Source organism: Magnolia sinica, chromosome 9 (genome assembly GCF_029962835.1).
Source record: "Magnolia sinica isolate HGM2019 chromosome 9, MsV1, whole genome shotgun sequence".
NCBI lineage: Eukaryota > Viridiplantae > Streptophyta > Magnoliopsida > Magnoliales > Magnoliaceae > Magnolia > Magnolia sinica.
In genome coordinates this window covers 21,451,007-21,474,996 of record NC_080581.1, presented here as the reverse complement: position 1 = coordinate 21,474,996, position 23,990 = coordinate 21,451,007, and the positions used below count along the sequence as shown (strand labels likewise).

The 23,990-nt window shown below is 40.1% G+C and overlaps 1 protein-coding gene across 1 annotated transcript in view; it reads left to right on the top strand.

Annotated features, from left to right (window-relative positions):
• Window positions 1-22,965, top strand: part of LOC131254718 (pre-mRNA-processing-splicing factor 8A) — a 34,615-nt gene extending 11,650 nt beyond the window's left edge. Inside the window, exons 13-26 of the mRNA XM_058255429.1 lie at window positions 9,524-9,765; window positions 9,870-9,993; window positions 10,138-10,327; window positions 10,622-10,729; window positions 11,369-11,622; window positions 12,458-13,074; window positions 13,161-13,267; window positions 13,374-13,628; window positions 13,758-14,231; window positions 14,305-14,466; window positions 14,556-14,753; window positions 14,844-15,122; window positions 21,891-22,133; window positions 22,458-22,965. Of these exons, the coding sequence (XP_058111412.1) occupies window positions 9,524-9,765; window positions 9,870-9,993; window positions 10,138-10,327; window positions 10,622-10,729; window positions 11,369-11,622; window positions 12,458-13,074; window positions 13,161-13,267; window positions 13,374-13,628; window positions 13,758-14,231; window positions 14,305-14,466; window positions 14,556-14,753; window positions 14,844-15,122; window positions 21,891-22,133; window positions 22,458-22,649 (3,445 nt within the window). The 3' untranslated portion in view covers window positions 22,650-22,965. The remainder of the gene's footprint in view (window positions 1-9,523; window positions 9,766-9,869; window positions 9,994-10,137; window positions 10,328-10,621; window positions 10,730-11,368; window positions 11,623-12,457; window positions 13,075-13,160; window positions 13,268-13,373; window positions 13,629-13,757; window positions 14,232-14,304; window positions 14,467-14,555; window positions 14,754-14,843; window positions 15,123-21,890; window positions 22,134-22,457) is intronic.
• The last annotated feature ends 1,025 nt before the right edge of the window (window positions 22,966-23,990 follow it).

The following is a 23,990-nucleotide window of genomic DNA, read 5'->3' as shown; positions in this document are numbered from 1 at the left end:
TAACTGCACCTTCATCGGACTAGGAGGTCAATCCTGGTACACAGGGTCAATCAGAGGCATGGACATATCCTCCGAATTAAACTTCTCAACAAATGGCTTCAAACGATGTCCATTCACTTTGAAAACATTGCCATTCATTGGATTCTGAATCTCGACAGCCCTAAGAGGATATACATTAGTGACAGTGAAAGGGCCGGTCCAACGAGATCGAAGCTTACCCGGAAATAGATGTAATCGATAATTGTACAAAAGGAACTTTTGACTAGTTATGAATGATTTCTGAAGGATGTTCCGGTCATGGAACACCATCATCTTATCCTTGTAAATTCTTGAATTCTCGTATGCGTCATTCCGGATTTCTTTAAGTTCATTCAACTGAAGTTTGTGTAGCAAGCCAACGTTGCCCAGGTCAAAGTTCATATTTTTGATAACCCATTAGGCTCTATGTTCCAATTCCACAGGTAAGTGGCAAGCTTTCCTATAGACGAGTCTAAAGGGAGACATTCTAATGAGGGTCTTAAAGGCCGTACGGTAAGCCTATAAATCGTCGGTCAAGCGGATTTGACCAATCATTACGGTCAGGGTTAACCGTTTTCTTCAGAACGTGTTTAATTTCCCTGTTGGAAATCTCAACTTGCCCACTTGTCTGCGGGTGGTATGTAGTGCTTACCTTATGAGAGATGCCATATTTCTTCATTAAGTTCTCAAATGGCCTATTACAGAAGTGTGAACTTCCATCACTAATGGTGGCCCGAGGCGTTCCGAACCGGGAAATGATGTTTTCTTTTAATAATCGAATGACCGTATGATGTTCATTGTTTCGGCACGGGATCGCTTTGACCCATTTAGTGATATAGTCAACTGCTAGCAGAATGTATAATTTCCCAAAGGATTGGGGGAATGGCCCCATGAAATCAATGCCTCAACAATCAAATGCTTCAATGGTCAGAATGGGGTTTAGAGGCATCATATTTCGACAGGACGATGCTCCCAATTTCTGACAACGCTCACAAGCATTGCAAACCTTATGAGTATCGCTGAACATAGTGGGCCAGTAAAAACCACTACAAAATTTTGGCTGTGGTCTTTTTAGCAGAAAAGTAACCGCCACAGGCCCGAGAGTGATAAAAGGAGATGACACTTTGGTGTTCATTGTTTGGCACACATCTCCTTAGAATTAGGTTTGGGCAATACTTAAACAAGTATGTATCGTCTTAGAAGAACTTACGTACCTTGGCGAAGAACTTTTTCTTATCTTGCGCAGTCCAATGTGTCAGTGTGAAACCTGTAGCAAGATAATTTGCAATGTCAGCATACTAAGGTAGTTGGGAGAGTTTAAACAATTGTTTGTCATGAAACATGTCGTTTATAGGTGTCGTCTCAAGGGAAACAGGGAGATCAAGTCTTGAAAAATGATCAACCACTACGTTCTCTACTCCCTTTTTGTCTCGTATTTTCAAATCAAATTCCTGGTGTAGGAGGATCCATCTTATCAAGCGGGGCTTAACATTATTCTTAGAAAGAAGGTACATTAGTGTCGCATGATCAGTGTAGATGATGATCTTGGATCCAATCAAATAGGACTTAAATTTGTCCAAGGCGAATACTACGACCAAGAGTTTCTTCTCCGTAGTAAAGTAATTCACTTGGGCAGGATTTAGAGTTCTACTTGCATAGTGAATAACATAGGGCTTTTTCTCTTTTCTCTGACCTAACGCCGCCCCAATAGTATAGTCAGATGCGTCGAACATGATCTCAAAAGGAATGCTCCACTCGGGTGGCTGCATGAGAGGAGCGGTAGTCAACATGCCCTTGAGCTTGGAAAAAGCTCTCTGACATTCTTCACTCCACTCGAATGGTGTATCCTTTTGAAGTAGATTGCATAAAGGATGAGAGAGGTGACTAAAGTCCTTTATGAATCGTCCGTAAAATCCGGCGTGTCCTAAGAAGGATCGCACATCTCGTATGCTCTTGGGAGGATGTAGGTTGGAGATAAGGTCAATTTTAGCCTTGTCTACCTCAATTCTCTTGGACGAGATTATGTCCAAGAACTATTCCCTTAGGAACCATGAAATGACACTTCTCTCAATTTAGTATCAAATTCTTTTCCTCACATCGCTTTAACACATTTTTCAGATTTTCCAAACACTCCCTGAAGGATGGACTAAAGACAGAGAAGTCGTCCATGAAGATCTCTAAATATTGCCCCACCATGTCAGAGAAAATACTTAACATGCATCGCTAAAAAGTGGCTGGGGCATTACACACATAGTCCGAATGACGTCCTTCGGTAAGCAAAGGTACCATAGGGACATGTGAACGTTGTCTCTTCCTGATCTTCAAGGGCTATCTCTATCTGATTGTAGCCCAAATACCCATCAAGGAAGTAATAATAAGAGTGACTAGATAGCCTTTTCAAGGTTTGATCAATGAAGTGCAAAGGGAAGTGGTCCTTCCTCGTGATGGTGTTCAATTTCCTGTAGTCAATGCACATTCTCCGACCAGTAGTGACTCTAGTTGGCACGAGTTCATTTTCGGCATTGGCTACGATGGTGATTCCGGACTTATTAGGAACCACCTGAGTTGGACTCACCCATTGACTGTCGGATATGGGGTAGATGATACCCGCATCCAATAATTTAAGAACCTCTCCTTTAACCACTTCCTTCATATTTGGATTTAATCGACATTGTGGTTGTTAAGAGGTCTTCGCATTATCCTCAAGATGAATGTGGTGAGTATAAATCACAGAATCAATTCCTTTGAGATCCGCGATCGACCATCCAAGGGCTCCTTTTGCTCAATGAGAGTAAAGATAAGCATACTCTCATGTTCTTTCTCAAGGTGGGAAGAAATCACCACCGGGTATGTCTCATCTTGACCTAAGTATACATATTTGAGATCAGCGGGCAAGGGTTTTAGGTCAAGCTTTGGTGCTTTGAGGTTAGACGGTGCAGGCACTACATCGGTTTGGGGCAATTTTTCAAATTGTGGCCTCCACTGGTTTACTTCAAGTACCGGCGTAGCATCAAGCATGACATCCATTTCCCTAATCGTGTCATCATCCAAATCAGGAGAGTGGGCCAAGCACGTCTCTAGAGGGTCAGAGTATAGAGTTAAGAGTGCTTTATCTTTTACGAAAGAATTGATCAGATTAATGTCGTGGTTATCGTCCTCATCCTCTGCCTGTTTGCTCATATTGAAAAAGATATTGAGATTCAATGTTATATTTTCGAAAGACAAATTCATAAATCTATTTCTACAGTTAATGATTGCATTTGATGTAGCAAGGAATAAGTGACCAAGAATGATGAGAATTTGAGTGCTCATGTCCATGATGGGTTGAGTATCCAAGACGATAAAATCCATTTGATAGTAGAATTTGTCAATCTGGACCAACACATCCTCAATTATCCCTCTCGGTACACAAACTGATCGATTAGCAAGTTGTAATGTGGTCCTGGTGGTTTTTAATTCACCTAGACCCCGTTGTTTGTAAACCGAGTAAGGAATCAGATTAACACTCGCCCCTAAGTCAAGAAATGCGTGCTCAATCTGGCAGTTCCCAATTACACAAGTGATGGTTGGGCTACTGGGATCTTTGTGTTTTTGTGGCACATCTTGCTTGTGGATGACACTCACTTTTTCTGTTAAAAAGATTTTCTTTTAAATGTTTTGTCGTCTTTTGGTCGTGCATAAATCTTTCAGAAATTTGGCATATGAAAGAATTTGTTTAACAACATCCAGTAGAGGAATGTTTACCTTCACTTGTTTTAACGCCTCTAGAATATCCTGTGAATTAGATAGAGGTTTTGGTGCAATCAACCGTTGAGGAAATGACGCAATCGGCTTTCTCTGAGGTTCCGGTTCTAACCCATGTGGCGCAGTGCTAGGTCTATCATTCTCATCTACTTCCGAGTCCTTAGGCTTTTTAGCCATTACCGGAATAGTCTTGTCAATTGTCTTTCCACTTCTAAGAGTGTTGATAGACTTAGCTCGCTCCATCTGATTTGAAGAGCTTCGGTCACTAATTTTATATTACGGTTTTGGATTGGGGAGAGCTTGAGCTGGAAGCATCCCTTTCTTCCCAATTGCTAAGTGTGACTCTATTCTTTGAACGGACGATGGAAGCATTCCTATTGCTGATTTAATATCCTGGAATGATTGTGCCGTATTCTGGTTGAGTAGCTCTTGGTCTTGAATATGTTTTAGGACCGGATCCTCTTGAGGTTTCCTTTGATCCAAAAATTGGTTAAGGATTCCTTGAGGAGTAACAGTTTGTCCATTCCTCCAACTGAAATTGGGATGGTTTCTCCAGCCGGAGTTGTATGTATTTGATGTGGTTCCTTTGAAAGGCCTTTGGTAGTTGTTCAAGGCATTTGACTGCTCATTCAATACTTCTTGAAAAGCAGGTATTGTTGGACAATTTTCAGTTGTGTGAGCGTTGCAAGCACAAATACTGCAGACAACTTCCTTGGACATCCTTCTTAAGTTCCATGGCCTCGAGTTTCCTTGTGATATTGGCCACTTTAGCATTTATATCGTCTTCCTCTTTCAAAACATACATTCCACCCCTCCTTTGATTGAGTAGGCTTAGGAGTGGTGTGAAGTTTTGGGGAGATGTCCCATTGTGCATTTTCTACGAGTTTGTCAAAATAATTCCGCACGTCATTGACATCTTTGTTCATGAATTCGCCATTACACATCATCTCGATCAGTTAGCGCATGGAAGTTGTCAGTCCATCATAAAATAAATTTGTTATGCGCCACGTTTCAAAATCGTGTTGTGGGCATGAACTGACAAGATCCTTGAACCGCTCCCAACATTGGAAGAATGTCTCATCTTCCTTTTGGGTGAAGTGCATGATCGACTTCCTTGTGGTGTTCGTCTTATGGTATGAGAAGAATTTCGTTATGAACTCCCTTGTCATGTCATTTCATTTGCCAATGGATCGTGGATGTAGTGAGTGCAACCACGTCTTAGCCTTTTCTTTTAAGGAGAAAGGAAAGAGTTTCAGCTTGATTGTGTCCTCGGACACAGTAGGAAAATATAAAGTGGCTATTATCTCGTCAAACTCTTTCAAGTGTAGATATGGACTTTTAGATTCAAGTCCATGGAACTTTGGAAGGAGTTGGATCACTCCTGGCTTGATATCATATGTCCTGCATTCTCTGGAAAAAATCATGCAGGAAGGTGCGCTCACCCCCACCGGTTGTAAATAATCTTGTAGAGTACGAGGCGGGGGTGCCTGATGCACCTCATTCTCATCCTGGGCTTCCTCAACCAAAGGTTGAGGTTGATTTGCTGCCATCACTTCTATTGACTATGAGGACCCCAAATGGTGTCTAATCCTGTGATGGATAAGCAACCTTTCGACTAATCCTCCTTTACTCGAAAGACGTAGAGTATTATCACGGACCCACCTGGGCATGAAACACTCTCAGCCCACAAGCAACTAAAAACTAAACCTAAGAGAGAGAAAACTAAAGCTAATAAGAAATCTAGAAAAGGAAAGAGAAAGATTTGGAACGAAGTTACCAGATAAGAGTTTAGGTTAGGATACTATAAAATAGAAAACGATGTTAGTTTCTAGAAATAATTCAGAAAATTTTTAACCTAAAAACAAAAAGTTAATCCTAATCTTAACCTAATTCTAAAACCAATTAATTTAAGAAAAGCGTAGCCGTAGTCTCCGGCAATGGCGCCAAAAACTTGTTCACAACCCCAAGTGTAGGGTCGCAATGTAGCAATAATCTCGATGAGACCGAGGTCGAATCCACAGGGACTAATCTTGTATGTTTTTGAATTTGACTAGAATCAGAACTAGAAGAAGATCTAAATCTAAATCTGAAATAATAGAGAGTAATTTTGAATGAGGTAATTGAAACTTATTAATTGAAAGGTGAGAACTAGGGTGCTAAGGATCCACTTGTAGCTATTAAGATGCTACCTTACTTTATTCAAGAAGTACAATTGGAATCAGAGCCCTATCTTATTTAGTTGGAAGAAGAGATGATCAATTCTCTGAACTTCTCATTGATCCAGCCTCAATGGAGGAGAATTATGACGATTGGAAGAGATTCCATCACCCTACCATGCCCATGGGACGATGGTGAACAACAGGATCTACCAATCCCACAATCTCAAATGGAAAAGAAGATATTCAAAGCTATCGCAGGCTCTACTGTAATTTCAGTCATAATAAACCATTATAAACTGAAAATATTCCTTAAAATCAAACTAGAAATCAATGAAGTTCAATATAAACATGAATCAAGGCAAAGTAAACATCCTGATCACGCTACAAGCTTCACCTCTTAGCCCTAGTTAAGAGGTATAGTTAATCATAGACATGATTGAACCAAAATCTCTTAAAGAAAGCATAAAAATAACTAAGAAAGTAGAAGAAAAACTCTTGGCGGCGGCTCTCCACCCTTTTGCTCTACTCCTTAAACCCTAGAAGATACCTAGAAACGTCTTAGAGACTCCTATTTATAGTTGTGAATCCTCCATCTTGCGCATTGCCTTAGAATTTCCGCAAACTGCTTCAAGTTACACACTTCGTGTTGACTCCGTGTTACGCATCGGATCGAAGTCGAAGTCGAAGTCGAGTCGAGACAGGATTCTGTTTCAGCAATTGCTCGATTTCGGTCGAACTGAACTTATGTTGTCGGTCCTACCGAATTATCTCCAAAATTCATCGTTCCTCGTTGGAGCTTTTTGTGCAACTTCGGTCGCACCGAATTGGGTCTTGGTCGGACTGAATTACTTGACGGTTGGACCGAATTAGCTCTAAATTTCATCATTGGCTGCTGGACTGTTTTGTGCGACTTCCATCGGATCGAACTTGGGTTCGGTTGGACCGAACCTGTCTGTTTTTTGCTGCGGTTCTTGAAATCTTTTGAGTGCTTTCTTCATCTTTGGTACTTGGTTTCTTTGGATCTTTGGCAAGTGAATTCTTTATTCTTGGTCTCCTAAGATTCATCCTTTGCCTTGGTGATTCTTGAGCACTAAATCCATGCTTTTAGCATTCTTTTCAATCCAAGCTCTCAGATTCACCTTGCAACACAAACATATATAAAATATAACATTAAACATTATCATGTTCATAAAACTAAGATATAAACAGGGAAAAATATGCAATATTTGACACTCAACACGTGAGATGATCTTAATCAAGTAGGGCTTATCATTAGTCAATCTTAAGCACTTGTATATCTGCATGGAGCTCGTTGGTGATCCTAACCATATGTGGCCCATCATTAGTTGATCAATCATAAACATGTTTATTTCCACATTGGGCCCTCATTAGATGATCATAATTATGCGGTGCCTATTTTTAGTCGATCATACCCATGTGAATTTCCATGTTGGCCCATTGTTAGATGATCTCAACCTTGTGGGCCCCCCATCATTAATTGATCATCACCGTGTATTTCCATGTTGTGCCCAACATTAGATGATCTTAACTATGCTAGGCCCATCGTTAGTTGATCCCAATTATGTGCATTTCCATGTGGAGCCCATTGTTAGATGATCTTAACCATGTGGGCTCTACAGTTACGGCCCTTGATAGACTGGAATGGTGGAACAGGTAGCTGACCCCAATTAGTGGGAGAAGGCTTAGATGATGATGATGAACTATGTGGAGCTCACCTTAGTCTATACTAACCACGTACCTGACCCTGGTAGTTGGGATACGGCTTCAATGATGATGATGAACTATGTGGGGTTCACTGTTAGTCTATACTAACCTACTCCATGCATGTGTGACAGTAAGAGATGTGCCATTTGTTGTGGATGTTATTAGTATGTATATCAAGTTACTTTTCAAGAAAAAAAATGTATAGCTGGTCGTAATATTCTATGGAGATGAGGTCGGCTGCCAAACGACAAAAGTGGCAAAGTGAAACAATTTCTGTAGAAAAATCTGTGAGAAACAAACACCTAAATAAATTTTCACTTCCACCAATTTTCCTGGAGTAGTTATTTCTGAGGAAATCAATTTTCTTCTTCTCAATTAATGAATCCAAACAGGCCCTTGGTTTCCCAATGTTTTGTGAACATGCATTAGCTTTGATATGTTTTTGTCCCATGCAACTGGTAACACATGCAGAACAGCATTATGAAAACTGCAGTGGATTGGTGGGTCCATTTGGTTCAGTTGAAACCACCTGGTTTGATTGCTAGGTTAGCTGCCAAACATCTTTTGGACGTTTGGTTAAAATACTGGACCATTCTAGTTACTCTGTGAATAGTTTGGCTATCCACCCAACACAGTTTTGGTTTTTTTATTGCATGACTTGGAAAGTTGGAATGCGTGAGTGGGGCCACCAACATGCTGTCAGCATGACCTCCCATCTAGCTGGGCCCTCTCCATTGGTAGTAGCTCAAAAGTAGCTCCAATTGGATGATGTTATCCTTTCATACAGAGAACTGATTTGACAGGATTGTCCATTTGGTGCATTCTCGGCTATGGTTAATCTTTGTGGCCCTCCTGCTCCAATTGGATGGTACCATCTGACTGGAGAGTCTTGCCCTTTGCTTGTACACCAATCTGTTTTTCCATCTGTCCAGTCTGCTGGGAGCACTTTCATGCTGTGGATTATCTATATTGTGGTCCTCATGACAGAGACAGAGAGGAGCCACACACACTTCTCTGTGAATAAAAGGCTTCAGAAAAGGCTTCTAATATTATCTTTCTACATTTATTCCAGTTTTTTTTTTCCTATTATTATTTCTATTATCATTATTATTGAGCAATGCACCAGTGCTTGCCTTGGGAGGTAGTCCAATCGATTGATCTATACTGTTGATTAGGTCCAACTGACAATTCTTGGTCCACCATGGAAACATCACAGTAATCTGAAAAATATTAGCCACTTGATCAATGACTTGAAATATGGATGGCCAAGATCATTTACATACAAATAGGCCTGCAACAATTTGATCCATCTATTTGTTAGTGATCATCATGGATCGCTTATGAATCTAAAGAATCACTTTTGTTAGGCAGTTGTAACTATCCCATCCATATCTTGGAGAAAGGACGGCTATATAAAATAAGGACAAATCAAGATATTTTGGATAATCTGTGGTGTGATTTTTTGCATTGTAAGCCATACAATGTGTTTTGAGCTTAATGGACAGCTCTGATCACTTGATTGGATTGGCCAAGCGAACAGATGCAACTAGGAGCACTATATAACTTATAGTTCTCCAAAAGCACGGAGCATTTCTCATCATCATCATCTTATTATTATTATTATTATTGTTATTGTTATTGTTATTTGTTCTTGTTCTTGTTCTTGTTCTTGTTCTTTCTCGAGTCTTTTGATTTTTTTTTTTTTTTTTTGTGGGACTAATCTAAACCAGTTCTGTTTGAGCTGTTCTGGCTGCCAGAATTTGCCTGTCTCCTATTCGGTGGCTGGACTTGAATAACATTTTGCTGTTTGGACTCCACACTCATCTTTGTTTGACGTCTTCTTCTTTGTGGTAACAAAATATGACATTGGCATCCAGGTGCGGGTTTGAAGTGAGGATATTGCCAAAGATAAGAATGACTCAGGAGGCATTTAGCAACACAAAGGATGGAGTTTGGAATTTGCAAAATGAGCAGACGAAAGAGCGAACAGCAATTGCCTTTTTACGTGTTGATGATGAGCACATGAAGGTGTTTGAGAATCGTGTGAGGCAGATTCTTATGTCATCAGGATCCACAACATTTACTAAGATTGTCAACAAATGGAATACTGCTCTTATAGGTAGTTACTTTTATTAGTTTGTTTCTCTATTTGAAAGGTTTTATATTTTGATGAGATTGTTTATACCAATGGCACAACTCGCTGAAAAATATTCATTTCTACAGGTCTCATGACATATTTTCGTGAAGCAACTGTTCATACTCAGGAGCTGTTGGATCTGCTTGTTAAATGTGAAAATAAAATTCAAACTCGTATTAAGATTGGTTTAAATTCCAAGATGCCTAGTAGGTAAGTTTGGTTGCTAACCAGTACAAAGGCACACACAGATAGATGTATTGAGTATATTTCAATTGATGTCGTTCAGTCTTTTTGTAGTTTCTTATCAGGCATTCAGTCTTTTATGTATTATATGATTTGTGTTTCTCTCCCCAGGTTCCCTCCTGTCATTTTTTACACGCCGAAGGAAATTGGAGGTCTTGGCATGTTATCAATGGGTCACATATTGATTCCACAGAGCGACCTCCGTTACAGCCAACAGACAGATGTTGGAGTAACGCATTTTCGGAGTGGTATGAGTCATGAGGAGGACCAGCTTATTCCAAATCTTTATCGCTACATACAGGTTAAAACTGATCCACTTAACTATTGGGTGTTTGTCATCAAGGTGTTTCGTAATGGCCGTTACAGATAAAGTGACCTGTAATGGCTGTTACGGCTCCCGTAACAGCCGTAACGGTCCGTTATGGGGCTGATACAAGGTTTTTTTTTTTTTGGTTCAAAAAAAGACTGTAATGGTCGTTATGGTAACGGTGGTGGCTGTTATAACCACAATTACTGTTACAGAATACCATGCCTGTTATTTTGTCATCTGGGTATAGCTTCTGTACTGTAACCATCTGGTCCTGTTTTCCTTCAGCCTTGGGAAAGTGAATTCATAGATTCACAACGCGTTTGGGCCGAATATGCGTTGAAGAGGCAGGAAGCACAATCACAAAACAGGCGCTTGACTCTTGAGGATCTTGAGGTGAGTTTCTCTACTTGTCATCATCATAATTTCATTTTCTCAGCTAGAGGAGTTTCTTCATTATTGATAGAAAATCTGCAGCTGTTGCACTTGCATCTAAATCTGCATCTAGTATCAACCCCGTTTCTTCTCATGTTTATGCTTGGTTTAGTGAGTAATTATGTGAAGCACTTGCCCTCACGATATGCATATATCCTCAATTTACTTTTTGTACAAGCAGGGCCCAGGGTTTCATTACCTAGACTACTCATGTGATCGCCCTCCAAAATCAATCGCCCATGTACTAAAAATAACCAGATTTTATTGACGAATCACAGTTAAGATAATAACCTGATTGAAGATCCTATACTCTCATTTTCTGGTCTTCATCTGAGCTGAATATGGACCATTGCTGTATTTCTTTTCTTGACTGTTTACTTTCAGCCCACAATAGGGTCACAATTTTTGTGTTGAGGGGTCATTTTGGAGGTCTATCCACTGGAGGCCATCAGATCAAATGATCTGGGCAATTGAACTATTGGTTGCATGCGTACAAACCAAAAAATGGGGTTCCACATGAAAGTATGAGTTACTTTTGTTGCTTTATGATTTATCTAATTCCAATAACGACAATTTCCTTGGTTATATTGCACTTTGCAGGATTCGTGGGATAGGGGGATACCTCGGATCAATACCCTCTTTCAGAAAGACAGGCACACTTTGGCTTACGACAAAGGTTGGAGAGTGCGGACTGACTTCAAGCAATATCAAGTCCTCAAACAGAACCCTTTTTGGTGGACTCACCAACGTCATGATGGCAAGCTATGGAACTTGAATAATTACCGGACTGATGTCATCCAGGCACTTGGAGGAGTTGAGGGAATTCTTGAACATACATTATTTAAAGGAACCTAGTAAGTTACTTACTTGAAAAGCATTGTTTTTTGGTGGGTTGGATAACGATTCTGGCAGGAATGAAACCAGTATAGCTGGATCTTGTTGCTGAACCTTCTATGGTGCTGCTCTTGCTTTGTACTAAGTGTATTGTGTCATGCTGTCTCTAACACCCCAGGCTTTCATAATCGTGTACATTTTGAAATAGACTTCCCTAAGCTATCCCACTGGCAGTGTGTATTTACCTGCACCAGAATCCCTTCCACATTCCCTTTCTCCTTTTGTCATTAACAGCTGAGAGCTGGAAACAAACCTGGCATGTCCCCTCTAGAAGGGGCATCTTCACAACTTGGCCACCTACTTGTAGACTACTTGGACGGCACTATCCACTTCATGTTCATAATCTGCTGTCTCAGAACCTTCAGCTTGATGTAAGCATCATAGTCCGTCCAAGTATGCTAGAGGTAGATTGAGTTAGCAGAAGCCATTTGTGGAGAAGTTGAGCTTTATGGGTGCAGTGAGCTTTGCTTTGCTGAGGATGTGCAATCGTGAGCAAGGTCATGTGTATGATTCATTAGATGCAATTCGAAGTATAACATACTAAATGCTTTTTTATTTTTTTCAAAGGTCTATACTAAATGCTTTTTGATCCAAATCAAAATCTTTAATTGATTGAACGGTCTGTACAATTTATGTATTTATTTATTATTATTTTTTTAATAAAAAATCTTCAATTGCACAATCTTGAATCATGAACTGGCTTCAGTTTTGAATACCTCAGGTTGGCTTACAGTTTTCTAAATAATTGAAGGAATCTTATCAGACATTATCACTAACTCCTGCCTTTTATATCAGCTTTCCAACTTGGGAAGGTCTTTTCTGGGAGAAGGCGTCTGGTTTTGAGGAGTCTATGAAGTATAAGAAGCTGACAAATGCACAACGATCTGGACTAAATCAAATCCCTAATCGTAGATTTACGCTTTGGTGGTCTCCTACAATAAACCGTGCCAATGTTTACGTAGGCTTCCAAGTTCAATTAGATTTGACAGGGATATTCATGCATGGGAAAATTCCTACCTTGAAGATATCTTTGATTCAGATATTCCGTGCTCATCTTTGGCAAAAAGTCCATGAGAGCGTTGTCATGGACCTCTGCCAGGTTTTGGATCAGGAGTTGGATGCCTTGGAAATTGAAACTGTGCAGAAAGAAACAATACATCCAAGGAAGAGTTACAAGATGAACAGCTCTTGCGCTGACATTCTTCTTTTTGCTGCACATAGATGGCCCATGTCCAAACCCAGTTTAGTGGCCGAGTCAAAGGATGTATTCGATCAGAAAGCAAGCAATAAATACTGGATTGATGTGCAGCTCCGCTGGGGAGACTATGATTCTCATGATATTGAACGATATACCCGGGCCAAATTTATGGATTACACTACAGACAACATGTCCATCTATCCATCTCCAACTGGTATGTCTTGTTTTGTTTGACTTAGATACGTATTGGAATATTTGCCTTTTTTTTAGGCTTGAATAAGAATCTTGCTTCTTCTATAGGGGTGATGATTGGCATCGATCTGGCATATAACTTGCATTCTGCCTTTGGAAATTGGTTTCCTGGGTCAAAACCCTTACTGGCTCAAGCAATGAATAAGATCATGAAGGTATGCTATGTTTAATGGTAGGTGTTTTATTCATTTCCAAGGGCTCAATTTTAGCAACAAAAATATTCTGAAGTGAATCAACTAATGGTCTCATGTGCATGTGCAGTCAAATCCGGCTTTGTACGTCCTGAGAGAGCGAATAAGAAAGGGTTTGCAACTGTATTCATCTGAACCTACAGAACCATATCTGTCATCTCAGAACTATGGTGAGATTTTCAGCAATCAGATCATATGGTTTGTCGATGACACAAATGTATATCGTGTTACAATCCACAAGACATTTGAAGGAAATCTTACTACCAAACCCATAAATGGTGCCATCTTCATTTTCAATCCAAGAACTGGACAACTGTTTCTGAAGGTTCGTTCGATGTCATTGCTGTCAATATTTAGGCAATCTTAGCTTTCGGACTTCGCCATCTTCTGCTCAAATGCATTCAGGGCTTCACCATCATCTTTTGCTCAAGTGCATTATCCTGAATTCTTGTAGGTCATCCACACGAGTGTTTGGGCTGGGCAAAAGCGTCTTGGTCAGCTTGCTAAGTGGAAAACAGCTGAAGAAGTAGCTGCTCTGGTGCGGTCACTGCCCGTTGAAGAGCAACCAAAGCAAATCATTGTGACACGCAAGGGAATGCTGGATCCTTTAGAAGTCCATTTACTTGATTTTCCAAACATTGTTATCAAGGGGAGTGAGCTGCAGCTGCCATTCCAGGCATGCTTGAAAATCGAGAAGTTTGGTGATTTGATTCTGAAGGCTACAGAGCCACAGATGGTTCTTTTCAACATTTATGATGATTGGTTGAAGAGTATTTCATCATACACTGCATTCTCTCGTCTCATATTGATCTTACGTGCACTCCATGTCAACAATGAGAAGGCAAAAATGTTATTGAAACCTGACAAGAGTATCATCACTGAACCACATCACATCTGGCCTTCTCTCACTGATGATCAATGGATGAAGGTACTTTTACTTTTGACTAGTTATTTTGCAAATGTCATTGTTATGAGAGTTGCTAATATCTCCTTCAATGCAGGTTGAGGTTGCTCTGAGAGATCTTATACTCTCAGATTATGCCAAGAAGAATAACGTAAACACCTCAGCACTGACACAGTCTGAAATTCGTGATATAATACTGGGGGCTGAGATAACTCCACCTTCACAACAGAGGCAACAGATTGCGGAGATTGAGAAGCAGGTGATGTGTTTATTAAAAGTCTATCAAGCTGAGAAGCTTCTTTGCCAGTTTCACTTGGCTAATAATCTTTAGCAAATCTTCGTGTGCAGGCAAAAGAAGCAAGCCAACTCACAGCAGTCACAACAAGGACAACAAATGTGCACGGCGATGAACTCATTGTCACCACAACAAGCCCCTATGAGCAAGCAGCATTTGGTTCTAAAACTGATTGGCGTGTGAGAGCAATCTCAGCGACGAATCTATATCTTAGAGTCAATCATATTTATGTGAACACTGAGGACATTAAGGTAAATAATTATGGCTATTTTCCATTGTATGCACCTTTTAACTTTCAAGGTTCTGGAAACTGAGCTTATGTGAGTAATTCCTGATTACAGGAGACAGGCTACACATACATCATGCCCAAGAACATTTTGAAGAAGTTTATTTGCATAGCAGATCTTCGGACTCAAATTGCAGGATATTTGTATGGAATAAGCCCCCCAGATAACCCTCAAGTGAAGGAAATCCGCTGTATAGCCATGGCACCTCAGTGGGGGACTCATCAGCAAGTCCATCTCCCATCTGCTCTTCCTGAGCATGACTTTTTGAATGATCTAGAGCCATTGGGATGGATGCATACACAACCAAATGAGCTTCCTCAGCTATCGCCTCAGGTTTGTTTCTTGCAACTCATCAGAGGGTTCTCTTATGACTTATGAGCAATTACATGATCCTTGAGGTGAGGATATGACCATCCTCGATCCACCCTCTTCAGAGGGTGTACACCCAGGCCCCACAGATTGGTGACACAGAACATTCATCTGTTGGGACCTAATGTAGTGCCATTTGTCTCCCTGATTGAAAAATTGTCACCTTCCAATTTTTGGCACCTCTTGTTGGATGTGTCCCCAACTTTCAGCGTACTGGTTGAAGGCTGTGGATGAGGTTGGAGAACTACAGAAGTTGTCTCAGCCAAACATTTGACAACCAAACAGTTATTTATTATTTATTTTTATTATCTCATAGTTGATAAACAGGATCACACCTATATACAAGTATATGATTAAATTTTTTTGAAAAGAGGGAAGTTTATCAGTAAGACGCACAAAGTTGTTTTTTTTTTTTCCCTTTCCCTTCCCTTTTTCTCTTTGGGCCTGTTTAGATTGGTGGAATCCAAAAGGTGAAATAGAAATCTATGGAAAAGAATCCTGAATACCCTGTTTGTTTAGCATATACATGATTTCAATGGAAATGTGGAAAGTTCAATGGTCAAAGAGTGAAATCTGTCTCTAAAAAACATGGAAAGGAAAACCAGGGAAAGGAAAACCAATTTCCACAACTAATTTTGCTTTCGCAAATGGTTGAAAGAGTGAGATTTCCTTTACACAGTTGAATCCTGTTTTCCACTAATCGAAACAGTCCTTGAGGGCGTTTTTGGATTGGATGTAAACATTAGAAAACTTAGGAAAGCAAAATGAATTCCTTTGATGTGACATTTTCTCTATTTGACAAATCCTTGACAAACCTAAAAAGAGAAGGAAATCGAGTTGCTTTCCTTGAAAAGTGATAAGATCTTTATTATTATTATTATTTTCAAAAAGTCAATTGGTAGGAAAAGAGGTTCCCCCCTTTTGTTATATTTTAAAGGGCTTTTTGCTAATATACATCCCAGGTTTCGTGGGAGTGCTTAAATAATAACGCTTTTTAAAACATTACTTTTTTATATGTCGATGCATTGACTCCATTTTTCCTAGATGAAATTGCCCTTCAGCACCTTTTTCAAATGTCTGTGCAATAGTATCTTCTCTTGTCATTAGTTTCTGACAAACTTTTCTAACCTATGCACCTTTATTTATTTTTATATTGACTTTTTTCAATTTCTTATGCATCTTAGAAAAGGTAATGGATTAGGTGTGGCCCCGACCTCGCCTAAGACGGTTCGACCCTTACCAAGGGGCCCACTTTGATGCTTGTATTTTATATCCATTTTTTCATATCATTTTAGGGCATGAGCCCAAAAAAGAAGCAGATCCAAGTCTCAGGTGGACCATGCCGTAGGAAACAGTGGAGATTGACCGCTAACAACTTATAATGGGCTATAAAAGTTTTGAATAAAGATGATATTTGTTTTTCCCCTTCATCTAGGTTCATGCGACCGTATAAACAGGTTGGATGTCAAATAAACATTAGGGAAACATTATGGTGGGCCATAAGAAGTTTTTAATGGTGGGATGTTCAATCACCACCATTTCCTATGTATGGTCCAGATAAGATTTGGATTTGCTTCATTTTTAAGCACGTAGCCTAAAATGATCTGGCAAAACAGATAGATGGTGTGAATATATAACAACTATATCAAAGTGGGCCCCATGATAAGAGGCGCATCGTCTTGGGTGAAGTTGGGGTTGCAACTAATCCACTCCCCTCAGAAAATGGGTTCTACTTTCTTTAAAAATTCAACATAATTGGGTCTTTTGCCAAGAAATAGATATAATGAAAGAAAAGAGATAACAAAAAAAGGGAGTTATGACCGTTTCTGTGGTTCGCTTGATGCTAGAAATGAGAGCGAACATGACCTGATGGCATTATAAATTTTAGGCTCCCTTTTGAATAGTCAAATGGCGTCCAAATGAGATGATTCCAAATTCATCTAAAAGTTTATTGAGCTATCTTTTTAACGTGTATTAGATCATCTTGATTCGACCTGTAACGAGGGAGTTTTGACCATTTTCATTGGATCGCGTACAATTGGGAATGAGAGCGGACATGACAACTTTGGGCCCACTTTTGAATGATCACATGGTGTCCAAATGAGATGACTCAAAAGCAATTCAAAAGTTCGTTGAATTATCTTTCCAACAAGTACAATATCACCCCAATCCGATCTCCAATGAGGGAGTCGTGACCGTTTTCGTGCGATCGCATGATTTTTGAAACGAGAGCGAACATGATTGAGCACCATGATTCACTTTGGAGTTTGGGCCCACTTGTGGACAGTCAAATGGTGTCAAAATGAGATTATTCCAAGGCCATTTGGAACATCAAATTACCTTTTCAACAAGCACAAGATCACTCCCATCAGAGTTGTAACGAGGGAGTTGTGATCGCTTCCACGCGATCGCTCGATGCTAGAAACGAGAGCGAGCTTGCGCGACTAGTCTCATGATGGAATTTGGGCCCACTTTTGGACAGTCAAATAGTGTCCAAATGAGATGTTTCCAAATCCATTTAAAAGTTCATCGAATTATCTTTCTAATGAGTACAAGATCACCTTGATCGAAGCTGTAACGAGGGATTTATGACCTTTCAAAGTTAGGTTAAAATTCATTACTTGTGCGAGCTTACTCTAACATCATGATGGACTTTGGGCCCACTTTTGGACGGTCAAATGGTGTCCAAATGAGATGATTCCAAAGCCATTTGAAAGTTTATCAAATTATCTTTTTAACGAACATAAGATCACCCTGATCGGAGATGTAACGAGGGAGTTATGACCTTTCAAAGTGGGGTCAAAATCCAATATTCTCACGCATTCGTGTGAGCTCTCTAACATCATGATGGAATTAGGGCCCACTTTTGGACAATCAAATGGTGTCTAAATGAGATGATTCCAAAGCCATTTAAAACTTTATTGAATTATCTTTCCATTGAGCACATGATCATCTCGGTCGGAGCTGTAATGAGGGTGGCCTTTCAAAGTTGGGTCAAAATCCAGTACTCGTGCGTTCGCGCGAGCTCCCTCTAATGTTATGATAGACTTTGGGTCCACTCTTGGACTGTTAAAAACTTAAATGGTGTCCAAATGAGATAATTCTAAAGCCATTTAAAAGGTTTTTTTTTTTGAAAGATAACAGAAACTTCAATGAACAAAAAGAGTTACAGATATGAGAGGGAGCTGGACCGCTGGCATGGTGATACAGCTACACTCCATTGAAATGCAAATTATAACCCTTTAACTTTTTTCAGCGGCTGCTCACTTAACAATTAATTGCCTCGCCCTATAAGCTATGGACTCCACGGAATTTGAGATATTGCTGAAGCATCTATTGTTCCTTTCTTCCTAGACAGACCACCAAACAGATAGAATAGACATTCTCCAAAGAATGGTTTTGTTTTTTCCCAATCTTACTCCATGCCATGCCTTTAGGAGGCTACCTGTTGAATGAGGGAATGACCAAGCGATCCTGAAGCAATGGAGAATTTCTGGCCAGAAGCCATTTAAAAGTTCACCAAATTATCTTTCCAACGAGCACAAAATCACCTTGATCGGAGCTGTATTGGGGGAGTTATGACCTTTCTAAGTTAGGTCAAAATCCAGTACTCTTGCGCGAGCTTGCTCTCGTTTCCAACATCGCGCGTCCACGCAAAAACGATCGTAACTCCCTCGTTACAGCTCCAATTGGGGTGATCCAGTGCTCGTTAAAAGGATAATTCGATGAACCTTCAAATAGCTGTGGAATAATCTCATTTGGACACCATTTGACTATCCAAAAGTTGGCGCAAAGTCCATCGTGATGTTAGAGTGAGCTCGCATGATCACGGGAGAATATTGGATTTTGACTCCACTTTGAAAGGTCATAACTTCCTCGTTACATCTTTGATCGGGGTGATCTTGTTCTTGTTGGAAAGATAATTCGATGAACTTTCTAATGGCTTTGGAATCATCTCATTTGGACACCATTTGACAGTCCAAAAGTGGGCCCAAATTCCATCACAACGTTAGTCGCGCGAGCTCGCTCTCGTTTCTAGCATCGAGCGTTCGGGCGAAAACAATCATGACTCCTTCGTTACAGTTCTAACCGGAGTGATCTTGTGCTCGTTTGGAATGTAATTCAATGAACTTTCAATTGTCTTTGGAATCATCTTATTTGGACACCATTTGACTGTCCAAAAGTAGGCCCAAAGTGAATTATGGAGTTCAGTCACGTTTGCTCTCACTTCTAGCTTGGCATGAGAACGGTCATAACTCCCCCAGTTAGAGGTCAGATCAAGGTGATCTTGTGCTTGTTGGAAAGATAATTCAACAAGCATTTGAATGGCTTTTGAATCATCTCATTTGGACACTATTTGCCCGTTTAAAAATGAGCCCAAAGTTGTCACGTTCGCTCTCGTTTCCAGCTGCACACGATCCCATGAAAACAGTCATAACTCTCTCGTTATAGGTTAGATCGGGGTGATCTTGTGATCGTTGGAAAGATAAATTGATAAACTTTCAGATGGATTTCGAATCATCTCATTTGGACACCATTTGACTATTCAAAAGTGTGCCTAAAGTCTATGATGTCGTTAGTGTTCGCTCTAGTTTCCAGCACCGAACAACTCACAAAAAATGGTCATAACTCCCTCGTTTTTCGCTCTCTTTTCTTTCCTTATATATGTTTCTTTGCAAAAGACCCATCTATCTATAATTTTTTGATGAAAGAAGAACCCGTTTTCTGAGGCGACCAGATTAGGTGTGGCCCCAACTTCACCCAATGCGATTCGTCTCTTATCATAGGGCCCACTTTGATGTAGTTGTTTTATATCCACGCCATCCGTCTGTTTTGCCAAATCATTTTATGCTACATGCTTAAAAATGAAGCAGATCCAAATCTTATGTCGACCATACTATATGAAACAGTGGTGATTGAACATCCTACCATTAAAAACTTCTTATGGCCCACTGTAATGTTTCCATAATGTTTATTTGCCATCCAACCTGTTTATAAGGTCACATGAACTTGGATGAAGCGAAAAACAAATATCAGCTTCTTCCAAAACTTTCGTAGCCCATTATAAAGTTGTTAATGGTCAATTACCATTGTTTCCTATGGCATGGTCCACCTGAAACTTGGATGTGCCTCTTTTTTTAGGCTCATGGCCCAAAATGATATGGAAAAATGGATGGACGGCATTGATATAGAATACATGCATCAAAGAGGGCCCCACAATAAGGGTTGCACTGCCTTTGGTGAGGCCGGGACCACACCTAATCCGTTCTCTTTCCTGAGATGCATAAGAAATTAAAAAAAGTTAATAGAAAAAAAAGGTGCATAGGTAGAAGAGTTTGTTAGAAGTTAATGAGTACACCATTGATTAGAAATTTGAAAAAGGTGCTTAACGGCAATTTCTTCTAGGAAAAATGGAGTTAGTGCACGGACATGTAAAAAAGTGATGCTATTTGAGCGCTCCCACAAAACCTGGGGTGTGTATTAGCAAAAAGCCCCATTTTAAATGGCCCGGGAAAAGAGGTTTTCCTTTCAAAATTGCAACCCAAACGCTGGAAAGTGGAAAGGAAAACTGAATATTTGGAGCTTTCTTGATCTTTAATCCTTAATAAAACCTTAACGAGTCGAGACTTGAAAAATACACTCATGAAAGAAATATGTGAACATAAAAAAGTACCTTCACTTTTAAATATAAGGCATAAAACACCCTAGATTAGTTGACTTTTGAGAATCTTTTGAATTGGTAAGTTTGTCCAGTCATGATTTGACAAGTTTGACTCAGTTGCATGGAGCTCTTGTAATGGAATAAGAATGATATGAGTCACAAGAGACTTGAGTCATGTTCGTTTAAAACTCAGCTGATTCAGGGCTTTTTTTTTTTTTTTTGTACGAGTATCATATAATGTTCAGCGTACACATCATTAATAAAAAAAAGGAACTTGGGCCTAAAGATTGCACGTTACATTTGGGTTTTCGGTTTGTTCAAGTGGGGCCCATGGTTCAGTTATCCAAAATATTGATACGATGAGACTTGTCATGCATGGCCCATGCTCCAAAAGTTCCCCAAGAGATGGTAGATTATAAAATATTTGGTATTTTATTGGTTGAATGGGGATGGTTGCTGTATTTTTGTTCTTAACCAGTTCTTTGTTTGTCGGCTATTGAAAGCTTTAGGATTTTCTGTCTGGGTAGCTTGTGCTGCTTGGAGCATGCAGATTCTGTTTTTTTTTTTTTTTTTTTTGGGTTAGCTTGTTAGTACACACCCATGTCAGTACACACACTCCATGTTAGCCACCCCCGCTAGGGATTGATACCAAGACCTCAAGTGTTGAAACGAGGTATCTCCACTCAGTCTGCCAGGATTCTGGTTAACTTAACCTTGGGTACTACTTGTACAAACTGACAAAACCTGAACAGTACTGTACATCTCTGGGGCTGAGCATTGTATATATTTTTGTATGGGACAAGTCTTCGGCCCTTTTGGGGAGTACCCTATCCAGTGTAGGGCCCATCAGGCCAACCATCTGCATCCCTGAGATGGGCCCTACACTGTTTGTATCATCGTGTTGAAGGATCATATGATTCCTCATTTCTGATGGCCAACCAAGCTGTCAAATCTGTCAAATCTGTTTTTATTTATTTATTTATGTATTAATTTTTTTTCTTGTTTTTTGGACTTGAATCTTTGATCAGCCATTGATTGGGGCTCACTTGTTTCATATGTTTATTTTTCAGGATCTCACGTGCCATGCTCGAATTCTTGAGAATAACAAGCAGTGGGATGGTGAGAAGTGCATTATCCTAACATGCAGTTTCACTCCAGGTTCTTGCTCGTTAACTGCCTATAAGCTTACCCCAACGGGTTATGAATGGGGGCGTGTCAATAAAGACACAGGAAGTAATCCACATGGGTACCTGCCAACCCATTACGAGAAGGTTCAAATGCTTCTCAGTGACCGCTTCCTTGGATTCTACATGGTAATATATGCTGGTTCTTTTCGACAGCTCTATCTTCTTTCCTTGTCTTTTGTGCACTTATTCTGCCTCCTCTCCAAATGAACCCCTTTCTAGCCGAACTGGTCCATATCTTTATGCTGTTTGGCTTTTCTTAGTCATGTTCTTATGAACTGTTTGGGGATTTATTAGTTAAGGAGTGGATGGGATGTATTCCTGTCTCGTCTGACCAGCGGGCAAATTTGGGGCCCATGATGCTTCGAGCACAAGTGCAGAATCAACAAATAATGAATAGGTGATGTCTCCAAACAGTTGCTGATTTTACAAGTTGTCTGTTGGTTTTCTCAGATTCCAGATAATGGTCCGTGGAATTACAACTTCATGGGAGTGAAACATACGGTGAGTATGAAGTATGGAATAAAGCTGGGTACACCTCGAGACTACTATCATGAGGACCACAGGCCAACACATTTTCTGGAATTCAGTAACTTGGAGGGTGAGACTGCCGAAGGAGGAGATCGTGAGGATACATTTACATAGTGAACAAGAGTTGTGTTGTGCAACACTGTTTTTCACTGGGGAGTTGCATTTTTATTTAACACATTCTAGAATATCAGTAGGTGTTGCATCCCCACAAAACTTAAAAATGGTTGGTATTGTGGGATGTTTCTTGTACATGTTAATATAATGTGTGATGGGATTTTGTATTTTAGGTGATGTAAGCTGCTTAACTCGGAAATGATACTGATACTGTACATGTGGATACTAGTGCTTTTTTATGTGATGCAGCAGAGCTAAATGGTCTGAAGTAAATGCTTTTAGGAATGGCCAAAGCAAAAAACTCTCTTTGTTTGTATGTTTTATTTGAGCTGCTGTGTTTTGACAGATTGACGTGTAAGAAATCCAATGAACCATGTTGATTAAGGGCCGGTGGGTTGTTATACAAGCTGGTAGGGACCTTGTGAAGCCAGTGTGCACCCCCCAACCCCAAGTATGTCTCATGGGCTATTTAAGAATACCTGTTATATATATCCAATGGGTGCGTGTGGATGATTTTTGCATGCGGCAATCCTCACAATGGTCAGACCCAATTGGACAGACGGGATGTCGCATGCACATGATTGGAAGTTATCACACATCGGCCCGAAAGTAAGGAAGATCCATAACCCATTGAAACCTTCCTCAAAGAGGCCCATCGTGAAGTTTACATGAGCTACCCGTTCGCAAGGCGAGTCCCATCATGAGATACAAAACACACAAATAGCAGACTCATCCAGAACAAGGTTTCACTAGTGGGTGCTCGTTCACGCTTTTTCCTGTGGTGTGGCCAACTTAGTTTCCGGTCTGTCTAATTCTTCGGTTCACGTTCTAGCACGATCTAGTACAATCAATGGACGAAGTCACACAGACATCAAGTGGGTCCCATAAGCTTTTTGTGGTACGCGCTGAGCTCCCATCTCTCTGTTTTTTTATTTTTTTTTAATAAAGGTAAAGAGGTAAGCATTTACTGCCTCTTTTTTAATTCACTGCAGGGATTGAAATGGGGAGTGATTTGATACTCCAACTAAGTAGGACAGGCAGTTGGAATGCGCAGGCACCGTACATTAATTTGAATTAACCAATCAAAGTGCCAAAACCAGATTGGTTTAACAATCTTATTCTCTGGTTTTTGTCCACCAATTTGTTGTTGATGTAGGACCGTTGGATGGCCTTCATTTAAAAACAAATGTGCACTAATCCGATGATTTGAATTAAATAAATAACCATAAATTTTGTTTCATGATGCATCTAAATGGCGACCCTTAATTTGAATTAGTTACATTCCAAGTTTGCAATGTGTAAGTGCTTGTGTGTTATCCGTTGCTGTTCAATCCGGACGGA